The following is a 20,558-nucleotide window of genomic DNA, read 5'->3' on the forward strand; positions in this document are numbered from 1 at the left end:
AGGTAGTCTGGAATCTAGATTTATGAACCTTGAAGGACTTCAGTTGTTGGAAGCAAATTACTGGACAATTTCAAGAGAAAGAGTTGAATTCTTGGAGTGCATTCAAGTTTCCATAACTTAGACCAGAACTCTGTCTCTTATAATTCAGGTTGTTGATGTCTAGTGAGGATATTATACATGGATTTCACAGTATACACTCCTGACTTGGTTGGGTTCCAACGGATTTGGTCTTCACTTATATTATTTAGGGGGATAGTGGTGATTTTTGAAGGAGATATCCTTCGACCAAAGATGCAATGCGAGCAATTTGTCGGATATGAAAATTGATGAAGAAGATCATCAAGTCCGGTTGATTTAGGGGTCGTAGTGTTTAGCTAGAAACCAACTACGATTGTCGAATTACGAAGTAATTCGCGGCTAACTTCGACCGGATCTTACAACGGGTTACACATAAGAATGGCTATTTAATCGGATGATATGACTAGTGGGAGTGAGATATATCATCATAGGAGAGCCCCATAAATATGTCTCATAGGCCTAAAACAAGTTTAGGCAAAGATAGCACAAAAGACCCAAAAGAGGGGTTTTGGGCCTAGGGCCAAAAAGTGACTTTTTGGGCTCGGATTGGGGTGAAAATTGGAGGGTCGGTTCACCTAATAGGGAAGGCTAGATCTACCAATTTTGGCCTGGTTTGGACGTCGCCTCGTCAAGGAATTGAGAAAATAGCAACTAGTTTATATTTTCGACTATTTCCTTAATCTTATTCAAAAGGGTCTTTTAGAAATCAAATTTGAGTGGGACTCTTATTAGGGTTCTATATAATGACCCTTAGGGCAGTGAATAAGGTGTGGAATTTCTCCAAGAGCTTCCTTACTCTACAACATCAAGTAGAGAGGAGAAAGTGAGCTAATTTCCAAAAGCTATCAACTAGTCAAATTAGGAAGAAGTAGTTCTTCTTATTATCAAACCACCATTGGAGTTCTAGCTAGCTTTCAAGGTGGGAGATTAAGTAGACCATTCGGTGTCCCAAGTAGAGGAGCTACAATTGGAGCTCTTGGTCTTCTAAAGCGATTGGAATGGTTCGATGGAAAACTAGCGATTAAGGTAATCTTCTAAACTCTTAGTTAATCATTAGTTTATGCATGAGATGCTGAAATACTAATGTTAGACATGTGATGTCTGAGATTCCGATAAACGACATTAGTAGACACCACCAATTCCCAACAGTGGCGTCAGAGCCTCTTGCAAATAACTCATTTTTGCTAAGTTTCAGACTAATCCATGATTGATTAGCTTGATAGTTTTGTCTAAAAGTGTTTTAGACATTAAATTTGATTGTTTTGAATGGGATTCAATAGTTTTCAAATTGATTGTCAAAGATTGATGATTGAAAGTGTTTTAAAAGATTCAATTTTGATTGATTTCGGTATTGAAAAGTGTTTTCAAAAGCTTTGATTTTCATTGACTTGGTTAATTAGATGATAATCAAAAGTTTGGAATTTTGGAAGTGTTCCAAAAGTTTCAAAAGTTGTGATTTTCATGATTTTAGAAGTTGTTGAAAATCTCAAATTGGATTTTTAAGAAGTTTCCTCAAAAGATCAAAAGTTGTGATTTTATGACTTTAGAAGTTTTGAAAATCAAATTTGAGTCTTTTGGAAGTTTCTAAAAGAAGGGAACAAGAGCTATTGAGAATAGCCAAAAGAATTTTCCTTTTTTTTAGAAGTTGTCAAAATCCGGCCCAGTCGGCAAGACGCGACCAGGACGCTGGTCTTTGGCCCAGACGCGTCTGGCCTAAGGTTGGGTCTATCAGGACGTCTCGGGCCGAGGCCGAGACGTCCTAGGTCGTCCCAGTTGCGTCCTAGACGCGTCTGGCCCATGGACGAGGTGTCCTAAGCCATCTCGGTCCAAGACCGAGATGCCTAGGACGGCCCAGACGCGTCCTAGACACGTCTGGAGAAGTCCCATGCGTCTTGGATCAAGTCTGAGACGCCCTCGGGTCAACCTGGGACGCGTCCTTGAGACCCGAGACGCGACCCAGACTGTCCTAGTCGCGGCCCAGCCTGGCCTAGTCGCGTTCTGGTCGCATCCTGGCCAAGACCAAAACGCATTGAGCACGGGCCTAGACACATCCGGTCTTGGTCGAACCGTGCATGGCGCAACCCAAGCTATTGGCCTAGGGCGAACCATGCTTGGGCCGTAACAAGATGCATCCTAGCCCTCTTTAGTCCGGACCACCTTGTTGGTCCTTGACTTTAGGGTCTTAGGCCTTGACCAAGGGATGTCCCGGGCCTTTCCGAGTTTGACCCAGGTCCACCTGTCGAAATTTTACGGGCTTGATCCGAGTGGAAATTTTTTTCGACGAAAGTCAAAATTTTCTCCCGATTCCACCCAAATTTTACTGAAATAGTCTCGTGCCACCCCAAGGCCCGAAACGGGTTTTTCTTAAAATTGATTTGGGGAATCATTAAGAATCAAACAATTTTTTTCCGAAATTGACCCGGGCTTTCAAGAACCCAAAACGGAGTTTTTCTTGAAATTGATTTTAATAATCATAAAAGATAAAACCGGAACGCACCATTAGTTGGATTCTTTGAATTTAGACTTAAGGTACGTAATGTGACATGGGATGTCGACAAAAGAATCTCCTAGATTATCATGCATATATAATTCTTAGACTTTATATATTATATGAATGCATGTGATGTGAATGCGGGAAACTAGTATGGTCATAGAAATTGTTTCTTTTATTTCTTGTTTTAAGCACGGATGGGTGCAAATTTGCAATTAATTTTAATTTCAAGTTTATACGATCTGCGTATCGTTAGAGTCTTGTAATTAGAGTTTAGGGTCTATGAGTCCATTGAAGAAGCTAGAGGATGATATCCAAAGGCGAGTGGGAAAAATCAATGGAGGTTCAAAGATGGCGATATAAGGCGAACCAAAGATGAAACAAGAAGAAACCAAAGGAGATTAGGTATTCTAGGTTAGGGGCCACACTAGGATCCATGTCTGCTTGATTTACTTTCTCGCGCGCATTTACTTACTTATTTACGCTTTATGTCGTGGATGTTAGTTAGGCTAAGTAGTTCACTATAACACACGCCAGACTAGCGTAAAAGTCCCCAAAAGTAATTTTGAGTGAAGTGCCTACCCAGATTAAGACACTCGTTGCGCCCTTGTTCGTGATGGTGGGTCGGCCTTCGTAGAGTACCATCTCTACGTCGGGACAATGCGAGTAGGCCTATGGCAGAGGCCTACACGTCTAAATGGTTCCACTCAACGAGATCAACAAAAGAGTTTTGGATACTCGAGGCAAAAGGATAGATTAGTCATTCATCAATGAAATCTATCTACCGAGAGTCATTAGGGTATGACCAGTGAAGTAGTTCGCTCACCTGGAACGACGGAGTCGAGGGTAGGGCCTTAGTCCGCTTTACTCCAAAGAACTGGGAACTTGGAATCACGTTATTCAATCGGGTACGGTTTTAAATTGAATAATGTGGGAAAACTGAATTTTTCAAAAAACGATAACGAGTTTAAAACTTTGCAATTCTTTTATGTAGTTTTAAGATGACACTAGGAAACGAGTTCAACATTGAATCACACATAAGGGAGGTGCTGATCAACTTCCTAGAATGGGAAAAGAAAACCGAGAATGGCTCTCAGATTCAAAAGGAAAGAATACCAGAAAACCCAATCCCAATGTTGACTCATACCGGAGAAGGTCAAAAGCCTTTTGCAAGCAATCATAGAACATTCTCTTTGAAAGAGTAATGGATGCTAGCACGACCATTAAGACAAACTGAGGAAGAAGTTCGTACAGAAGTCATAAATGGATAGGTACGAAACCTTCAAGGCAATCTGAAAGTCATCCTAAGAGAGGACTACAAAATTCATCTATCACCAGTTCGATGTCGATTGAACAAAGATAGATAAGACCTTAGATGAGTCACTCAGATTGTTACGAACAATTGAGCAGAACACACGGGAATATCAAATCTAAGAAAGGTTCTTGAGATTGGTAAAAGGAATCTAAGAAAGAGTTCTTGAGATTCAAAAGGGGCAAAGGATCAGTCAAGTGAGACAAACATTTGATCAATGAAAAGACAAGCAGTTGCCGAGTTCATGATCAAGAATGTTCCTCATTACTGTGAATGTTTCCAAACAATGGCTAGACCATTCAAGAGGAAAGTACCCTTAGCACCTGAAGGATAAAAGGAATGGACTTATGAATTCCGGCTCCAATATCCTTGTTAACAAAGTTAAACAAGTATCATAGAATTCCTTCATCAGGTATTTAAGACCAGATGAGCGGCTCAGTAGGAGCTCAAGGAAATTACATACTTGACTAAAAGGAGTAAAGATCTAAGAGGGAGCAGAAACAGTATTGCTAAGGATGCTGAAAGGGATCGAAGTCTTTTTTTAGGCACTGATCTAGCTTAGAACTTAATAATAATAAGAGTTATTTCCTTTTTGGCCCCCTACTTTGTGACCACCTTCCTTTTTAGCCCCCTATTTTTGGCCCCCTATTTTCAAGTAACTACCCTTCCTAATTTCAAAATAAAAATATCAAAAAAATATTAAAAATATGAAAAAATATGAAAAAATATGAAAAAAAGAGAAAATTTTCCGAGTAGTTATGGCATTTACTTAAAAATAGGTGAGGTGAAAATATCTCTTTTTTTAATATTATTATATTGAAATTAGGAAGGGTAGTTATGATATTTACTTGAAAATAGGGGGTCAAATTTGAATTTCTGAAAAATATGAGGCCAAGAAGGAAGCTGGTCACAAAGTAGGGGGTCAAAAAGGAAATAACTCTAATAATTATTTTGTTCTTCTAGAAAAATCTAATCTTTTAAACTAGTAGTAAATTAACTAAAGGTTAACATTGACAATGGCTGAAATCAAGAGATTCAAACTCGTTAACTTCAGCATTGTTGCTTTGGTCTTAAGGACCAATTAACAAAGTCACCCTTTTCAAAAGGCGTAGAGACTAGTAATCTATTAGGACTCATACTTGGTTATGCAGACCTATAAGCTTACTTGCAAGAAGCTAACAAGAGCTACTTCCATACGTACTCTGACAAACTTAATGAAGTACGGAAACATACAAGTCATTAAGTGTAAGTCGGAATGTTTGAAAGATTCAAACAAAGTACAAACCGAAGTAAAGAATCACTTTGACAAGAGAGTTTAAGCCATCCGATTAGATTTGAAGTGGTGAAAAATTGAGTCAAACACTTGATAACCATCAAAGGAGTTTCCCAACTCCCTCCATGGAACACATCTGAGGGATGGTGGATTTAGTGGGAGTAATCGAACGTTGCTATGCATGATTCGATCAATGATGGGTTTAAGCCAGTCTTCCGAATATTTTGGGATATATTCTAGAAACGATTGTTTTCGCACTTAACGTACTCCGTCTAAAGCTAAGCCCGTGTAAAACATACAATAATTAGCTAAAAGTCTGACGCAATTTTTTTAGAAATTTGGGCTTTTTCCAAAACCGATCAGAGAACAAAGTGTTTGTTGCTCATGATGGTATTCTTGTAGTAGTTAGCGTAACTAGGTACTTATTATTACAAGAATAAGTGGGAGAAAAGTACAAGTCGATTTAATTCGACCATGAGAAAAGTCATGAGGAACAATCATGCAAATTGTACAGGTCACGGATAAGTTCGACCAAGAGCAACAAAACTGTTAAAAGACAGTAAACCGCAGTTCCTCACAAAAGGAAACAAAAGGTAAAAATAGAATCTAAAACCTACCCGCACATTGCGAACGTGATTCGTAGGAGAATATCTCAAGTAGTTGAGAGTAATCCAAATTGTTACTCAAAAGCCCTTAAGGTCCAAAGTTCATCTCAAGAACTCAGAAGATTAAGTTCTTTCTGAAGAGATAAAAGACCTGTGCAGAGACGGATACCGACTCTAGCTTTTGGCCTGAAGCCGAAAAATATGGAATCCATATCTCATCAAGCCATGAAGCTTGATAATTTAGTCAACGGAAGACTTAAATGAGTTTTACATGATAAGAAAACTGAGAAGGATGGAAACCTTTGTGTTTCCCAAAACTAGACAAGACGAATAAGATTCTTCTAAGTCCAGTTATGTCCATACACATGCTTCAGTAATCCATCAACGGATTGAAGCATGCAAGAGTTGGAAGCTTCGATTTATAGGGGTTATCAAAGTAGATTGATTCCTAAGGAATGAAGAAATCTTGAATCACGAAATTTCAAGAAGGTAAGTGGGAGTAACAAACTTTCCAGGTCCGTATGCAGAGTACATACAAGAGATTGAGTACACCATAGAAATGTTGTTAAAACAGTCAGGAACTGACTCAATAAAGGACCACACACAAAAGGATAAAATGCCATTTTGTGCATCAAAGGTCTATAAGCATAGATCGATTAGATGATAGGATTAAGAATCCTTGGTATGCCAAAGATTCTTGAAGTCCAAACTCGAAAGGTCCATGACTCGGAAAAGTCTATGAGAACTTCGACCCAAAAACCCAAAATAATCTTGCGTTATCTTTCTTAGAAATTTGTGGATTGGTGATTAGGTTTTGGTCAAGCAAACTCTAAGCTTACTAATCTTGCATTTATGATAGATTACTGATTTTTGCATTTGTGATTAGGTTTTCTTACTCATCAGCTCAACTTAGGGTTTGTTCGAGCGATTACTGAATGAATTATCAAAGAAACAACCTCCTGCAAAAGTACTGACTGAAGTTCAGTGTCTATCTTAGCGAACTTCGACAATTAAATATCTTCACAAAGTTATCTACAAGGGTGAAGATTGTACGGCTGGTAGTAGAAGGAATAACGAAAGGTTTGTCAAGGGAACCTCTTCCAGAAGATCGCCTAATTGTGGTTGTAAAAGCGACAAATGAGATTCAGAAGAGTTTTTTCTTTTAATTTCAATGTTTATATGTTTGAACAATTTTTTTTGCAGGGATTATATGTTTGAACTTAATAGTTTAAAACTAATTTTTAAATTGTAGCTTTTATTTTGAATTTCAGTTAGAGTTTATTTTGTGCTACTAAGTTTTGTGGATTTGTAAAATCGAATTATCTTACGCTAAATTGAGTTTTTCTAATATGTTGATTTAATGTTCTACGCTAAAATTGAATTTCTACTAATTGTTGTGGTGAGTGTGACAATTAGAGCATTCTATCTTATTCGGAGATTTAAATAGAACATGATTTTTTTTTTTGCGTATATTTGTTGTCAATTCATAAGAATAGGGATGAGTAGAGTGAAGTCGTGTTGTCAATGGGTTTCTTTTTGCTAGAAAAGCAAGACGGGGCATGATTGTGTTCCATTTAAAGATTCAAAATCTGAAGGAGAAAAAATCAAAGAGTGGAACAAAGAAGCTTCAAAACTCCAGTACAACGTCAATCTGAAAGACAAAAATACAAGTTCTCGCGTATCGTTTGAAAATACACCCTCGTTACAATACGTATTAGACAGAAAATGAGGTATATATTTCCAGAGTTTTGACATTTTTTTCCTCCTTGCCCATTTCGCCAGCTTGTCCACTTGAGTGTTCTGATTTCGATTTATATAGTTGAACTTGACACTATTTAGCTTGTTCCTGATTTCCTTAATTTTTCGCATATGAATCATCGATTGCCATTGGATTTTATGTCTTGGGTTTTTCAGATGCTGTATCAGATTGAGATTGTCACTTTCGATAATGATTTCTTTGGGATTATGATCCTCCGCCCACGAGATGCCTTGTAGAATGGCTATAGCCTCACTTTCTTCACTATTTCTTGCTCGAGCCGTATGTACTTTCGCTTCCACTAATTTTGATTGAAAGTTAAGAATAGTCATATTGGTTCCAATATTGGTATAATATCTGTAAAAGGCGCATCCACATTTATTTTTATAAAATGTAGATTTAGGGGGTTGACATTTTCTAATTGTTGTAGTCAAAGGTTTCTTCTGAACACTATTCATTTTTGGAAAAGCCATGATAAGTTTAATAACTGTGCTAGTAGTGTTTACCGTGTGTTGGAAACAGTGATCACAACTTGCCTTCCATATATGCCACATTTTAGTAACAAAAGGAATGTCATTTGAGGTGTAACTGGTTTGTGATGGTACCTGCCAGGAAAGTATCCATTTAGATATGGACTGGATATTGGTGGATAAAATATTAAAGTGGAACCACACGCTTTTAGCAAAAGGATAGTGAAATAAAGCATGTTTTATAGACTCGATTTCAGTACAATTTGGACATGTGTATAGATTTCCTATGAATTTACTGATACGCTTATGGACTGGAAGGGCTCCCAAGCAACATTTCCAAAGAAAGAGATGAATACGTGGGATAGTTGGGATAAACCAAATGAAGTTCCAGTTGATGGAGGGGAGAGGGTGAGGATTCTTGATAAGACTAAGATGTTGATACATAGATTTTACCGAAATCCTGATTGAGTGAGAGTCCATTTCATCTGACCCGAGCCCTCATTCTGAATGGGAATAGTCTTAAACAAATTGCATGTAGGATCATCAAAGTTCTCACTAAGGGTCTCCTCACACTACTGGTTATTATTAATAAGTTGAGAGACCGTAACGAGATTCGAATGCGTACTGTTATTAAGCAGACCTTGAGTTCCTGGGATCCAATTATCCTTCTAGATATTGATTTTGCTCCCTCGTGTGAACTTCCCAAGTAATCGGGTTCTCAATTAGTTCATAATGTTTTTTGATTACTTTCCAGTTACAAGAATGATGCATTTTAGCAGGACCAAGAGTGTCAGACTGGTGGAAATATTTGGCTTTGAGAGATTTAACCCAGATAGCCTTTGGTTCCGTCTTGAGCCTCCAAGCCAATTTACTAAGAAGGGTTGTGTTGTCTAGGTGAGGATGATGAATACCTAGTCCACCCGACTTTTTAGGAAGACAGATATATGACCAGGCTTTGGTAAAGAAACGAATGGTGCCATTTAGACAGTTTGGACTTAATCTGATCTAGGAGGTTATTGAAAACCTTTATTTTGTACGCCCCTACAAAAAGTTGCACACCCAGGTATTTCTCGGAGGTGAACGCATATCTAACTTAGAGAGTTTTCATAATGATACGCTTAAACTTCAAGTGGGAGTTATGACCTTATCTTAAAAGTTTTTTCTCTCTCTAGAACTTTTCTTTTTAGAATGTGTTGCACGCCTAAATTCCCCTTAATGAATAAAACTTAAGGGTTTTAGGTTATTAATAGGGAGGTCTTTTTTAATGTCCTAAAACTCTTTTTCTCTTTCAAAATTTTGTTTTCTCTCTCTAAAATTTACTTCTACGTGATTTACTTTTGCATTACACGTTTTTGTCTTGAATTTAGATATATAGAATTTTAGGTAGTAACAAGTATTTGTAATTTTAAATATTGTTTAGGTCTTTTTTGTCTTTTTTTAACAATTAAAAAGTAAGTGCACAAAATATAAGCTCCAAGTTGGAGCTTACTTTTTTGCACTTACTTTGGCACCACTTAAAAGTGATATTCACTTATTAAGTGAAACAATAAACGGCCTCAAATTGCCGGCACACACTTATTAAGGGAACAAACACCTCTAAGTCTTGTTTGGTTTATTCCCTTAACCAGCCGAAATCCAAGTTTATTCCCTGCATTTGGTCTGATTGCCAAAAGCCCCCCACTTCTGACCTGATTGCAAGTTCAATGTTATTTTAATCCTTGCCAATTGCCTCAGTACTCCTTCATCAAACCTTATTATTTCGTTCCTATTATCTGCAAACCTGGGATGTTACAGTCACAACTCGTCTAAATTTTCTTTTTTAAATGATATAATTTTCATCAAAATTCCAAGAATAGAACTAAACAAGGAGTGAAAGATCATACAAATTCATAAACAAGACAGAAAGACCTTTCTTTTAGTATAAAAGTATAGGTTCTACAATGTTGAATAATGAAATTGACGATCTCAACCTCCATTACTATAATTCAAATAGATCGGACCTTCTAAACGGATATAGTCATACATTATACCTTGAAAAGGAGTCGAGCTTCTCGATTGAGTTAGAAATATAGTATTGCCTCCTTGTACTAACCGAATACTCGGTACATTTATATGAAACAGCCAGTATAGTCCATGAATTCCATGTCTCATTATAGCATTGTCTTTTCCAATCAGACCTGTAGTAAAATGTGGAGGAACTACATTCTCGTCGTTGAAGCGAACCTTAAAATCCACCAAGAAAGTGGAAAAATAACGAATTCAGAGAACGTTCATTCAATTTTCCTTTCAAATTTTAAAAGAGAGAATTGTCAAGTTTCATGGATATTGGACAATATATTTTAGTTTTCATACCTCTAATTCAGCATCTTTGGCGGATGCAAGTGCTAATCTCAACTTGTAAGTTCCCGATTCATCTAAATAGCTTAGATTAAACTTTATTTGCCATGTTGTTGCTTGAAATGTTCCATCTTCTCTGACTCTGTAATGCCAAAAACTCGATTTACCCGTACGGAAATCCATATAGATCATAAACCATACTAACAAATGTCTATTGTCATACCTTGTGAACTGCGCGAAAAGCCAATCTTTTGTATAATCACTAACATCAACTGTATAAATAAGATCATTATCAGGATATAAATCTCGGTATCTTTCCCACAATCCATATTGCCTATACTTTGCAATCGAACTCGAATTTTCACAATCACTGTAAAAAGGTAATGCATTAGAATATATGTTAGCTTATACTTCTCAAATTATGGAAAACAAATAATGGTAAGTAAAACTTACCTGTTAATAGGGTTTTCGATATATAGTTTGTTAAAATACTTTGGATTAGGATCGGGAATGTAAAACTCGGATGCAGAACGATCTGGGATGCCAATTTCCCATACTGTAGGACCATCTCTTGGAGTTTCATACACGAAGTCCCCCAGATCGACATCGTATCCTACTTAATCATAAAGTACAAGTTAAGTGAGTTCTATTAAAACTTCAAAAGTACTAATAACAATCAAAACTTTTGAGAAAAGTTGAGAAATACATTAAAACCTGGATTGATTGTTAGAGTGTCATTATATCTGTAATCTCCAAGAATACCCGGAACCCATGCGAAAAGATTATAATCTCCAGGTAGGATGTTGTTGATCTCAAAATATCCATCACTATCAGCTCTTGTCCAAAATTGGTAACCCTACTTAGAAACTAGAAATAATCAGATCTGAAATTTGACTCTAGGTCTAAATTGAATCGAGTCAGATTTCGGAATGTTTGTTTTGGTCTGATTTGTTCGAATGGGTCTTTTGAGCTTTTGGGTCCATTTGAGTCAGACAATTCAGAACAAGATGAGTCAGATTTGCAGCGTACATGACATGTTTGACTGGCCGTACCTGACACCTCTTACTAGTATCCGATAGCAACCCATACAAGTGTCTATGGTACATGGGGTTATACTGAGGAAAGTGATTTTCACCTTGCCTTCTGTTTGCCATGAACCAGCCTCCCCAGGAGGAGCCAACCCTACATATGCAGAATCTGCCCGTAGGGATTCTTCATCACTGTACTACCACAAAAAAAAAAAAAAATAAGAGGATCGTATAATACAATTAGTCGAAAAAAAACACAATAGATGATTTGGCTACTAAAAAATCATAAATACCTAATCTGGACTAGTAATTGACCAGTAACAGCACCACGCTGACCGGAATGAAGATAGTCCTCTGACATTGGGAAGTCATATGGCCATTTTCGAACTTCCGTGAACATCTAAACATCAATTAGAATGAAAATTTGAGCCATCGCGTTCAAAGAATGAAATACTGCCCGAAGAAAAAATAAGCATAATAGAACAAAAACCTGTTGTTTTGCATCCTCCCAGTGTGCTAAATATGGCTCTTCTGACTCTAAAATGGAGTTAAGATAGATAAAAACAGGCCCGAAAACCTTTATCCAAGGTACACCATTTCTTAATTTCAAATCGACATCTTCCCCGGCATAGTGACGACTAACGAACATCTGAAGATTGCAAATAAACTAATAACGACCTCTAAAAACATATAGTATGAGTAAATTACCCTGCTGTTCTCCAAATTTTAAGATGGCTCGTTTTCTTACGAGTAGAAAAATTGAATATAATGGCCACAAAACGATCCAACCGTTGTTTTGGTAGTGAATGAAATATGAGACTTACAGCAAGGGCTACTGGGCCAACATGAGAGGTCAGATCCTGCTTGATAGGCCCACCTGTACGGAATTCATCGGTTGGTGTGATTATCCAGAATCCTATCGAAGGTTCAGAGCTAACCCATCCATGGACCCTGTTGTATTGGTTCTCACAGGAATACTGATACTTGTCATCTACATTCAACTGCAAGTGAGAGACACGTTCAAGCCACACTTCATGGCACTTAGTGTTAACGATAACATACTAATTGTACAGTTCATTGTTGCTTTAAAACTATCGAACGAGTGATGATCACCAATAAAATCACCTATAGGTATCCGAAGAATTGATTGGGAGTTAAGAAGTGAAGAGTGGATTATCAGTGTATGGTGTACCTCTCCTTTGAGGTCTGGGTTGGTTGGATTTGTCAAGAGAACTGCTTCCGGGTAGGATAAGGGTAGTCCTGTAATACGATCTTCGGGCATTGGCAAGATCCTTTGTCTCTCGTCTGATAGAGCCATGTAATGAAATCTAGGTATCAAATATACACATCAGACAAATTGTTTTGGTTAATTTCGTCCAGCTTAACCTTCTGTATTCCGAGAAAAAAAACTACTGGACGGAAAGCACATCAACGTAACAAAAACTCAACAGTAATCGCTACACCGTACTTTATGTAAAACATTATGTTCGAACTATAAGAACTTACATATCTTCTCTAGGCTTGAAAACAACCCTAGTCTGGGTGAGATCTAAATCAGGCCATCCCTCAAGGTGCTCATATATTGCATAGGTGTAGAAACCAGAGCAGCCGTGTAACATAATAAACCTGTCATTAGTCCAAAATATTCTTATTTCGAACAAAAGAGATGTAGAATCAAAGATGGACCTATTAGTAGGCTACCCCAAGTTACCCAGATACAACTTTAGATTTTGGATTGTTTAACCGACATACCCCCAACGGGCATATAACGGCTAGTTGGGGTCTTTGTGAAACACTACCTGAGCTACAACATTTCAGGTTATAATTCACTTATAAACTAGGCCGCATGAATTCATCTAGCAAAACCGGCTAAACCCCTCTTAGAATGATATACAAAGAAGGCACACAAGTTACCTTCTATCTATGTTTAAGAGAGTGAGACTGCCATTAAGAGAAGGATCCCATGTCGACGCAAATGAAAGCTCAATTTGATTTTCATCTTCCTTTATGACCGTATAATTCGTCCCTATTATCCTAATCATGAGTTGAACATAATCAAAACCAACTTCGCCGATTGTTGAAGCTAATTGCATAAACAAGAAATATTTTCACCAAAATATTTGAATCCGAAAAGAAAGAGGAACAGACTATAATTCGAAAACCAACCCATTTAAAAACAACAAGATGAATTAGGTAGGAGTGCTAACTCACCTGTAATACAACTCTAAGCCATCAGGTTCCCTCCAATTTAGATCCCAATACCTAAAGTTTAGAAGAAACTTTTTTCCAGTTAAAGCAGTTAATTGGAGGAAAATATACTTATTATCAAAAGAATCTCCATACCAAGAACACCTAATCTAAGTTATTTATCGTTGATTAGTTTTTAGTTAGATCATTCATCGTAAACTTAACACTGAGATATTTCTAATTCCTCAATTATTTTTTAAATTTATTAATACAAAATTTTCAATTAAAATGGTAATTGTATATAGAAAAAAATAATAAGCATGATATAATTTGATTAGAAGTGTTTGAAAGTTAGAAAATGGATGGTTAGAGTCAATCACTTGGTCATGTTGTTTCTCCCTCTTCACGGCCTGCGCAATTTGGGCCGGCCACGTCGGCTTTTGGCCTGTGGCCGGCCCCAAAAGTCGGGCCGGTTAGCATTTTTTGGTATAAAAAAGGTTCAATTTTTTCCATTCATTTATTGGGCGGCCTTCCCATTTAGACAAAGTTAATTCGTTATGACAACGAAAAATCTAGTCTTCAAAAACGAAAATCACGATTGGACAAGTAGAGTAGATAACATGGGGAGATAATGTTTTGTATCTACCCTCTATTATCATCTTCATTACGAACTTCAAGAACATTGTCAACTCCATTATAAGCAATTTCCCTTACAATCCCTTGTGGCTTTGACAAGGTTACTCTTATGATGCCATTTTCAATAACAACCTACCCAAAAGAAAAGAGAAAAAGAAATATGAAAAAGTTGGTGTTTTAATAAAAATTTCATAACTTAAAGATGTAATTAAGAAACACATACATGATCATCTAGTTCTTGAAGTTGAAGAGGAGACATGGCTGAAACACAATTGAAGAAACTTGGGTTCAACCTGCAAATATTAGTGAACAAGAATATATAATAACAACAAAGATTCAAGAATCTCAAGCTGGGTAATGTAAACTTAGCCATTAAAAATTGATGTTCTTCTATGTGATTTCAACAGAGGGTATAAAACAGAACTCTCTCTCTCTCTCTCTCTCTCTCTCTCTCTCTGTCTAGAACGTTTTGTTTTTATTCATGTAATAAGGTAGGTAAGTTTGTTGCTTGGCTTGTAATGGTTCCTATGTATGTCAAAGTATTAAGTTTTGTATCCTATATAAAATTAAATTTTGGGTGCTGTCTACAGACCTTCATTTCACTCTTGGTCCCCCTCCTGTTTTTGTGCCCCACAGATTGGAGCAGTCCGAGGGCACTGGGAGAGCCTAATCTGTGTTGGACTTAAACAACACGTATTAAGTTTAGTCCGAGAACCCTCAACCATACCAATTTGTGGAATTCGGGCTGTCTAATCTGAGATCCACGAGGAATGCCAAAAGAATTATGGGCTACGAGTAAAAAGACGGAGCACCTTCACCGCTTCACGTGCACTCTTAAATTTTTACCCGAGACACATTTTTTGACTAACCAAACCGTAAAATATTTACTTTATTAATGTTATAATTGCTTTCAAAAGTAGTGGAATTCTGTCAACACTTGGTTGCACAAGTGGTTGAAAGTGTTGACATAAACTCTAAAACAATAAGGGTTTCAAGTTTCATTTTCAGAGGAAGTGGAAGTCATCGTTTATTGAACTTAAATTATTAAAAATATAAATAATGTAATAAGTTTGTTTGTTATCGGGCTTCAGTCCTCTTCCATAAACAAAATAGTCAAATTTATATAAGGTAGAAACAAAGTTTTTTAATTAATTTGAAGGAATAAAATGAGTTCACGAGAATTTGACACCCGTGAACAAATTTTATTGTTTCTCAGTTTTGTCCTATGTAATTTTCAAAAGGCCCACCACTAGCTCCTATTACCCATTTCCCACATAAAAGTAAACCAACAAAGTAAGCAAAAGTCATCTGTTTTCTGTTTGTCTTGCATATTATTCCCAACTTTTATAACAATCACAAGACTTAGTTAACTGAAACCCATAGCTCTTCTCGTCCTGCTCATCAATGGTATTTATTTTAAATTAGAGATAAAATAAAATGGGAAAAGATATTTTCGAACTGTCATGGGAAGTAGAAATTTTAGTCCATCTCTTTAAGACTTTATAGAGGCCTTGGGCAAACGGCCCAAAATGAGGGGAAGAATAAGGACCGGGTCCAAGGCAGTCCGGAATTAAGGATCAGGTCCAAAGTGTCAGGCCCTTGAAACTGGAAAACTGCTTGACCTTCGGTTTCTATGATATTACGGATTTGCCATTAAAAAAAAAGCGCGAAATTGACCCACTTTTTGGCCAAAATCTGACGTCCAGTCAGGTTGGAAAAGACTGCTCCACGCCAACGTCACTTCCCCATTACCTCGAGCCCACGCCTTTCAGTTTTGGAAACCGCTCTATCTCTCTCTCTCTCCATTACTCCATTACTCCTGATTCTTCGTCCACCATTAACGAAAAAGAAAACCGCTCACTCTCTCTCTCTAAAAACCAGTTCAAAACTCTCAAGTTGTTCTTCATTTCGTTAGTGCAAGATCAGTGAAAGAAAAACTCTGAAGTTGTTCTTCATAAAAGGTAAGTTTTCTCAAAAAAAATTAGGTTTCCTTTAACAAAAAGAAAAACCCTAAATCTGAAGAAAAACCCTAAATCTGAATAAAAACCCTAAATCTTCCTTCGAAATCTGTTACAAATTTAACTTCCTGTTTGCAGATGGTGAAGAAAAGCACAAAAAAAACCTCACCAAAGAAAATCCCTACTGAACCAGCAACGACGAGGTCGAAATCAGTGAAAGAAAAGAAGATGAAAGAAAAGCAACCAACAAGGAGTAGCCCTCGGGGGAAGATGAAGGTACAGTTACGAACCTAATTTCATGTACATGATCCAGTATTCTAGAAATTTTTTAGTTCCCATGCACAAAGTATTTCGTTTTACTTTTTTGACAAAGCTTTGAAATATTTTACTGTTACCATCCTAACTCTTTTTAGTTTCATGTAAATGATCCAGAGGTCTAGAAACTTTTTAGTTCCCATGCACAAAGTATTTCGTTTTTACTGTTTGACAAAGCTTTGGTCAAGATCACTATCAAGTTTTATAATGTCCGTTTTATAGTTCACTGAAAAATAGATAGTTTACTGTCAGTTTTATAGTTTACTATAAGTTTATTTGTTCCAAAACAGACAAAGCATACCTTACTGTACACTAGACATTACATAATGCACTGTCAGTTTTATAGTTTACTGTAAATTGATATGTTTTAAAAACAAACAAAGCATAGCATACTGTACACTATACATTACATAATGACATGGCAGTTTTATAGTCAACTGTAAATTGATTTCTTCCAAAGAACACAAAGCATACCATATGATAAACAATACATTACATAAAGCACTGTCAGTTTTATAGTTTACTGTCAATTGATTTCTTCCAACACTCACAAAGCATATCATACTGTACACTATACATTACATAATGCACAGTCAGTTTTATAGTTTACTGTAAATTGATATGTTCCAAAACAGACATTCATAGCATACTGCACACTATACATTACGTAATGCATTGCCAGTTTTATAGTTTACTGTCAACTAATTTGTTCCAGTACACATATGGCTTTTCATCCTGTACAGAATGAAATATATAACATACTGTCAGTTTTTTAATTTACTGTAAACTTATTTGTTCCCGCAGGAAGCTGAACCACAAATAGTGAAGAATACCAAAGGCAAGAGGAAAGCCACCCAACAACCAGAGGGTCCTCAACGAAAAAAAAAGGCTCCATCAAAAGCTCAAGGAGAGGGAAGTGAACAGCGCGGAAAAGAGTTGAAAAACCGACCCGACAAACTTAATAGCAAACTGTCAAAGGCATACAAGTGGTCCCTTCGTAAAATTTGGGACCAAATGAAGACAACTTATTTTAAGTTGAGTGACAGACAAAAGGAGTTGTTGGATGAGACTCCTTTCAAATACCTATTGAGAGCCTTCAATGACAACAAGCTGGAAATGGCAAATCTCGTTCGTCCAAACAAAGCTATCTTTGAATTACTCAGCCTTTACAATACCAAGACTGAAAGATTCACACTGGCAGGAAAAGAGCTTCAACTGACACCAGAGGATGTGGCCCTCATCCTGGGCTTGCCAATGGAGGGAGAAATGGAAGATGTGATACCGAAGACAAAGGTATTAAGGCAACCGCAGATTGACTTCTGTGTCAAATATTTCGGAGAAATACCTGGTTATGTGACATGTCACTCGGTATCCGATGCTCTAATCAAAGCCGTAGACGATGAAGATGTGGATGATATGGATATTGTCAAGATGGTAATCTTATCACTATCTGCTAATCTACTCTTTGCTTCGAGTACTGGTTACTCCATTCCCCCAATCTTCCTCAACTGCTTGGAATCGATGGAAACCATAAAAAAAGTATCGTGGGCAAGAGCAGTGCACGCGTACATGATGGACAGGATCAGTTGGCACCCACACGATCCAATCAAAGCTTCTGGATGCCTAATTGTCCTTCCAGTAAGTATTATTTTTTTTCACCACAGTTGGTATATTCAGTGACATTTTATTGGTTATATAATTGACTTTATCTCTGAATAGATCTGGTTCTGCGAGCATACTCTATGCTACGATAGAATAAGCAAGGTTAAGGATGAAGTGCCTCGATTGGTGAGATGGTCTTTGCAAGAAATCGATAAGACATTCGACGACAAACTTCAGAATCTTATAGAGGACCAGGTAAAATTCTGCATCTAATAGTTGAAACATATAAACAGTAGTAACAAATTTACAGTCTGTGTTTTAATGTATCAACAGGTTTATAATGTGCTGTCAGTGTGGTAATTAACCGTCAGTTTTCTAATGTCTTGTCAGTTGTGTAATTTTTAGTAAGTTATGTTACTTTCTGATATATTTTTTTAAAGCTTGCAGGTATATGAAAGAAGAATCTGGCCAGAAAATGATATTGAAAGTAGAATTTTGTCAGAAGGAGAAAATCCAAAGAGCTTAACCAATTTGTTGAAAAGAATAGAGAACCAAGAAAGAGAAATCTCCCTTTTGAGACAGGAGCTGGCCAAAGCATGCGAGGAAAGAGACTCAGCTGTAAAAGCTTATTCCGATGTGCTGCAATCAAAAGATAGAATGGAAACAGCAACATATGAAGGGGGTCCAAGTCAAGAACAGCTAGAACCTGAGGGGGAAGAAACTGCGCAAGCAGCAAGGGAGGAAGAACAAGAAGAAAATGTAAGTGAGATTGATGGGAGGGAAGAGCAGGATAAAGGACAGGAAAATATAGAAGAGGAGAAGGAACAAGAAAGAAGTGCAACTGATAGTGGTGAAACTGATAAAGAAGAAGAGGGTAAGGATAAAAGTCAGACAGAAAAGGATGAGGAGAGGAATAAAAAAGGAAGTGAAACTGAAAGTGAGAGTGGAGAAGAAGAAGAAGAGGAGATAGAGAAAAATGAAGGGAACCAGGAAGGTAAGAGTGATAGTGAAAGTGAAAGTAGTGAAGAAGAAGAGACAGTGAGAGAAGTGGAGAAAAAAGAGGTTAATAAGGAAGGAAAAAGTCAGATAAGTGAGAGTGAGACCAACAGTGAGAGTAGTGAAGAAGAACAGATGGAGATAAATGAGGGTAAGAAGGAAAGTGACAGTGAGAGTAATGAAGAAGAAGAGACAGTGAGAGTAGTGGAGAAAAATGAGATTACTAAGGCAGGAAAAAGTCAGATAAGTGAGAGTGAGACCGACAGTGAGAGTAGTGAAGAACAGATGCAGATAGATGAGGGTAAGAAGGAAACTGAAATAAAAGAAAACAATGGAGAAGAAAGTAGTGAAAGTGATGAAGACAAGAATGAAAGTGAAGAAGAAACTGTGAAAGACGGTCAAGCAGAAAAAAGTGAGAGTGAAACAGATGATGATGATGAATCGTCCGAGTCAGAGGATGATGCAAAGAAGCAAAAGCATGCCGGCAAAGGAAAAGGCAATCTCTAATTTTCGATTACAGTCAAACTCATTTCAATCAAAGTTAAATAATACTAAAGAGTAGTTAAGGATAGGAGGTTTCATGACATGTTTAGTGTTAGTGGTTATCGTATTAAAATGGCTTGAACAAAGGTACTTTATGACATATTAGGTGGTTTCCTTTTAGTGAAGGTTTTTATGAACTTATGTTTACTTTAACAGAACTTTAATTCATGTTATTCTGCATATCGTTTAACTACATGTTACTAAACGGGTACTGGGATTGAGTGTACTGATCGGGAACTTTACAATGCATCCTCAGTTGTTTTGTTACTTGTAAATTTGAAAATATCAGTGACATATATTAATTCCCGATTACATAAAAACAGATAAATACAAAGAGAAGGAGGGAAAGGATGAGAGAGATGAGCTTTGGGGCAAGGACGTTAATTCATCGAGCGACGATGACTCTTGGCTTCAGAGGATTCATAACAGAGAGGAAACACTAAAACTACAACAAAAAGATCAATTGTTAAAAGGTAAGATTCGCATATTTTTAATTCAAATAGATGAAGTTTATGTTATTATAGTGATTATAAATTATTTAACAAACCAACTAACGCAACCAAGCTTTGATCTGGGAATTGACTGCACACAAATAGTGGTTTGGACACCACCAAAAGAGGGGATCAGCAAACATAATACTTCAGATATTTTGCAGACACCACCTAATTCTGATTTTGCAGATATAATCAAAATGGGCAAAGAGTCAGTCGAAGAAGTGCTAAAGAAAAATGTTTCCCCTCCAAAGAGAGTGGCAAGCAAAGGAGAATCAGGGTCAAAGGCTCTTCAGAATTCTCTTATAAGAAGGGTGAAGCAAAACCCACGTGTGCGGAAAGCGACATTCAAGGCAGATAAGGGAAAGGAAATTGTGGCTGTGGAATCCATGAATTTGAACAAAGAAGACAAACAGAGCTTAGGTGACTGGAAAATAGGAGGGCTTTGGCCTTATGTGCTTCAGAAAGAAAGACCTCTAC

General features: G+C 37.1%; 2 protein-coding genes across 3 annotated transcripts; one reads left to right on the forward strand and one right to left on the reverse strand.

Annotated features, from left to right (window-relative positions):
* Window positions 1-9,874: 9,874 nt before the first annotated feature.
* LOC147530917 (uncharacterized) lies at window positions 9,875-14,709 on the reverse strand. 2 transcript variants are annotated; one of them, XR_015227342.1, is made up of 15 exons: window positions 14,397-14,709; window positions 14,184-14,305; window positions 13,562-13,612; window positions 13,265-13,384; window positions 12,857-12,976; window positions 12,543-12,678; window positions 12,175-12,351; window positions 11,841-11,999; window positions 11,644-11,750; window positions 11,458-11,542; window positions 11,029-11,178; window positions 10,776-10,935; window positions 10,546-10,692; window positions 10,338-10,464; window positions 9,875-10,208 (listed from the first exon to the last, which is right to left on the reverse strand). XR_015227342.1 is itself a non-coding variant. In XM_086646336.1 (15 exons), exons 1-15 carry the CDS (start codon window positions 14,544-14,546, stop codon window positions 9,951-9,953), a joined length of 2,061 nt encoding a protein of 686 aa, XP_086502462.1. In that variant the 5' UTR covers window positions 14,547-14,709; the 3' UTR covers window positions 9,875-9,950. The 2 variants fall into 2 exon arrangements, 1 of the variants encoding a protein (XP_086502462.1); XM_086646336.1 differs by having other exon boundaries at window positions 11,037-11,178.
* A 969-nt stretch (window positions 14,710-15,678) lies between these two features.
* On the forward strand, window positions 15,679-19,558 carry LOC147530918 (uncharacterized). Its single transcript, XM_086646334.1, has 4 exons — window positions 15,679-16,407; window positions 17,251-18,084; window positions 18,166-18,303; window positions 18,496-19,558. Exons 1-4 carry the CDS (start codon window positions 16,270-16,272, stop codon window positions 19,549-19,551), a joined length of 2,166 nt encoding a protein of 721 aa, XP_086502460.1. The 5' UTR covers window positions 15,679-16,269; the 3' UTR covers window positions 19,552-19,558.
* The last annotated feature ends 1,000 nt before the right edge of the window (window positions 19,559-20,558 follow it).

This window comes from Eschscholzia californica, unplaced genomic scaffold (genome assembly GCF_041429995.1).
Source record: "Eschscholzia californica isolate CP2 unplaced genomic scaffold, dmEscCali1.0.p SCAF_6, whole genome shotgun sequence".
NCBI lineage: Eukaryota > Viridiplantae > Streptophyta > Magnoliopsida > Ranunculales > Papaveraceae > Eschscholzia > Eschscholzia californica.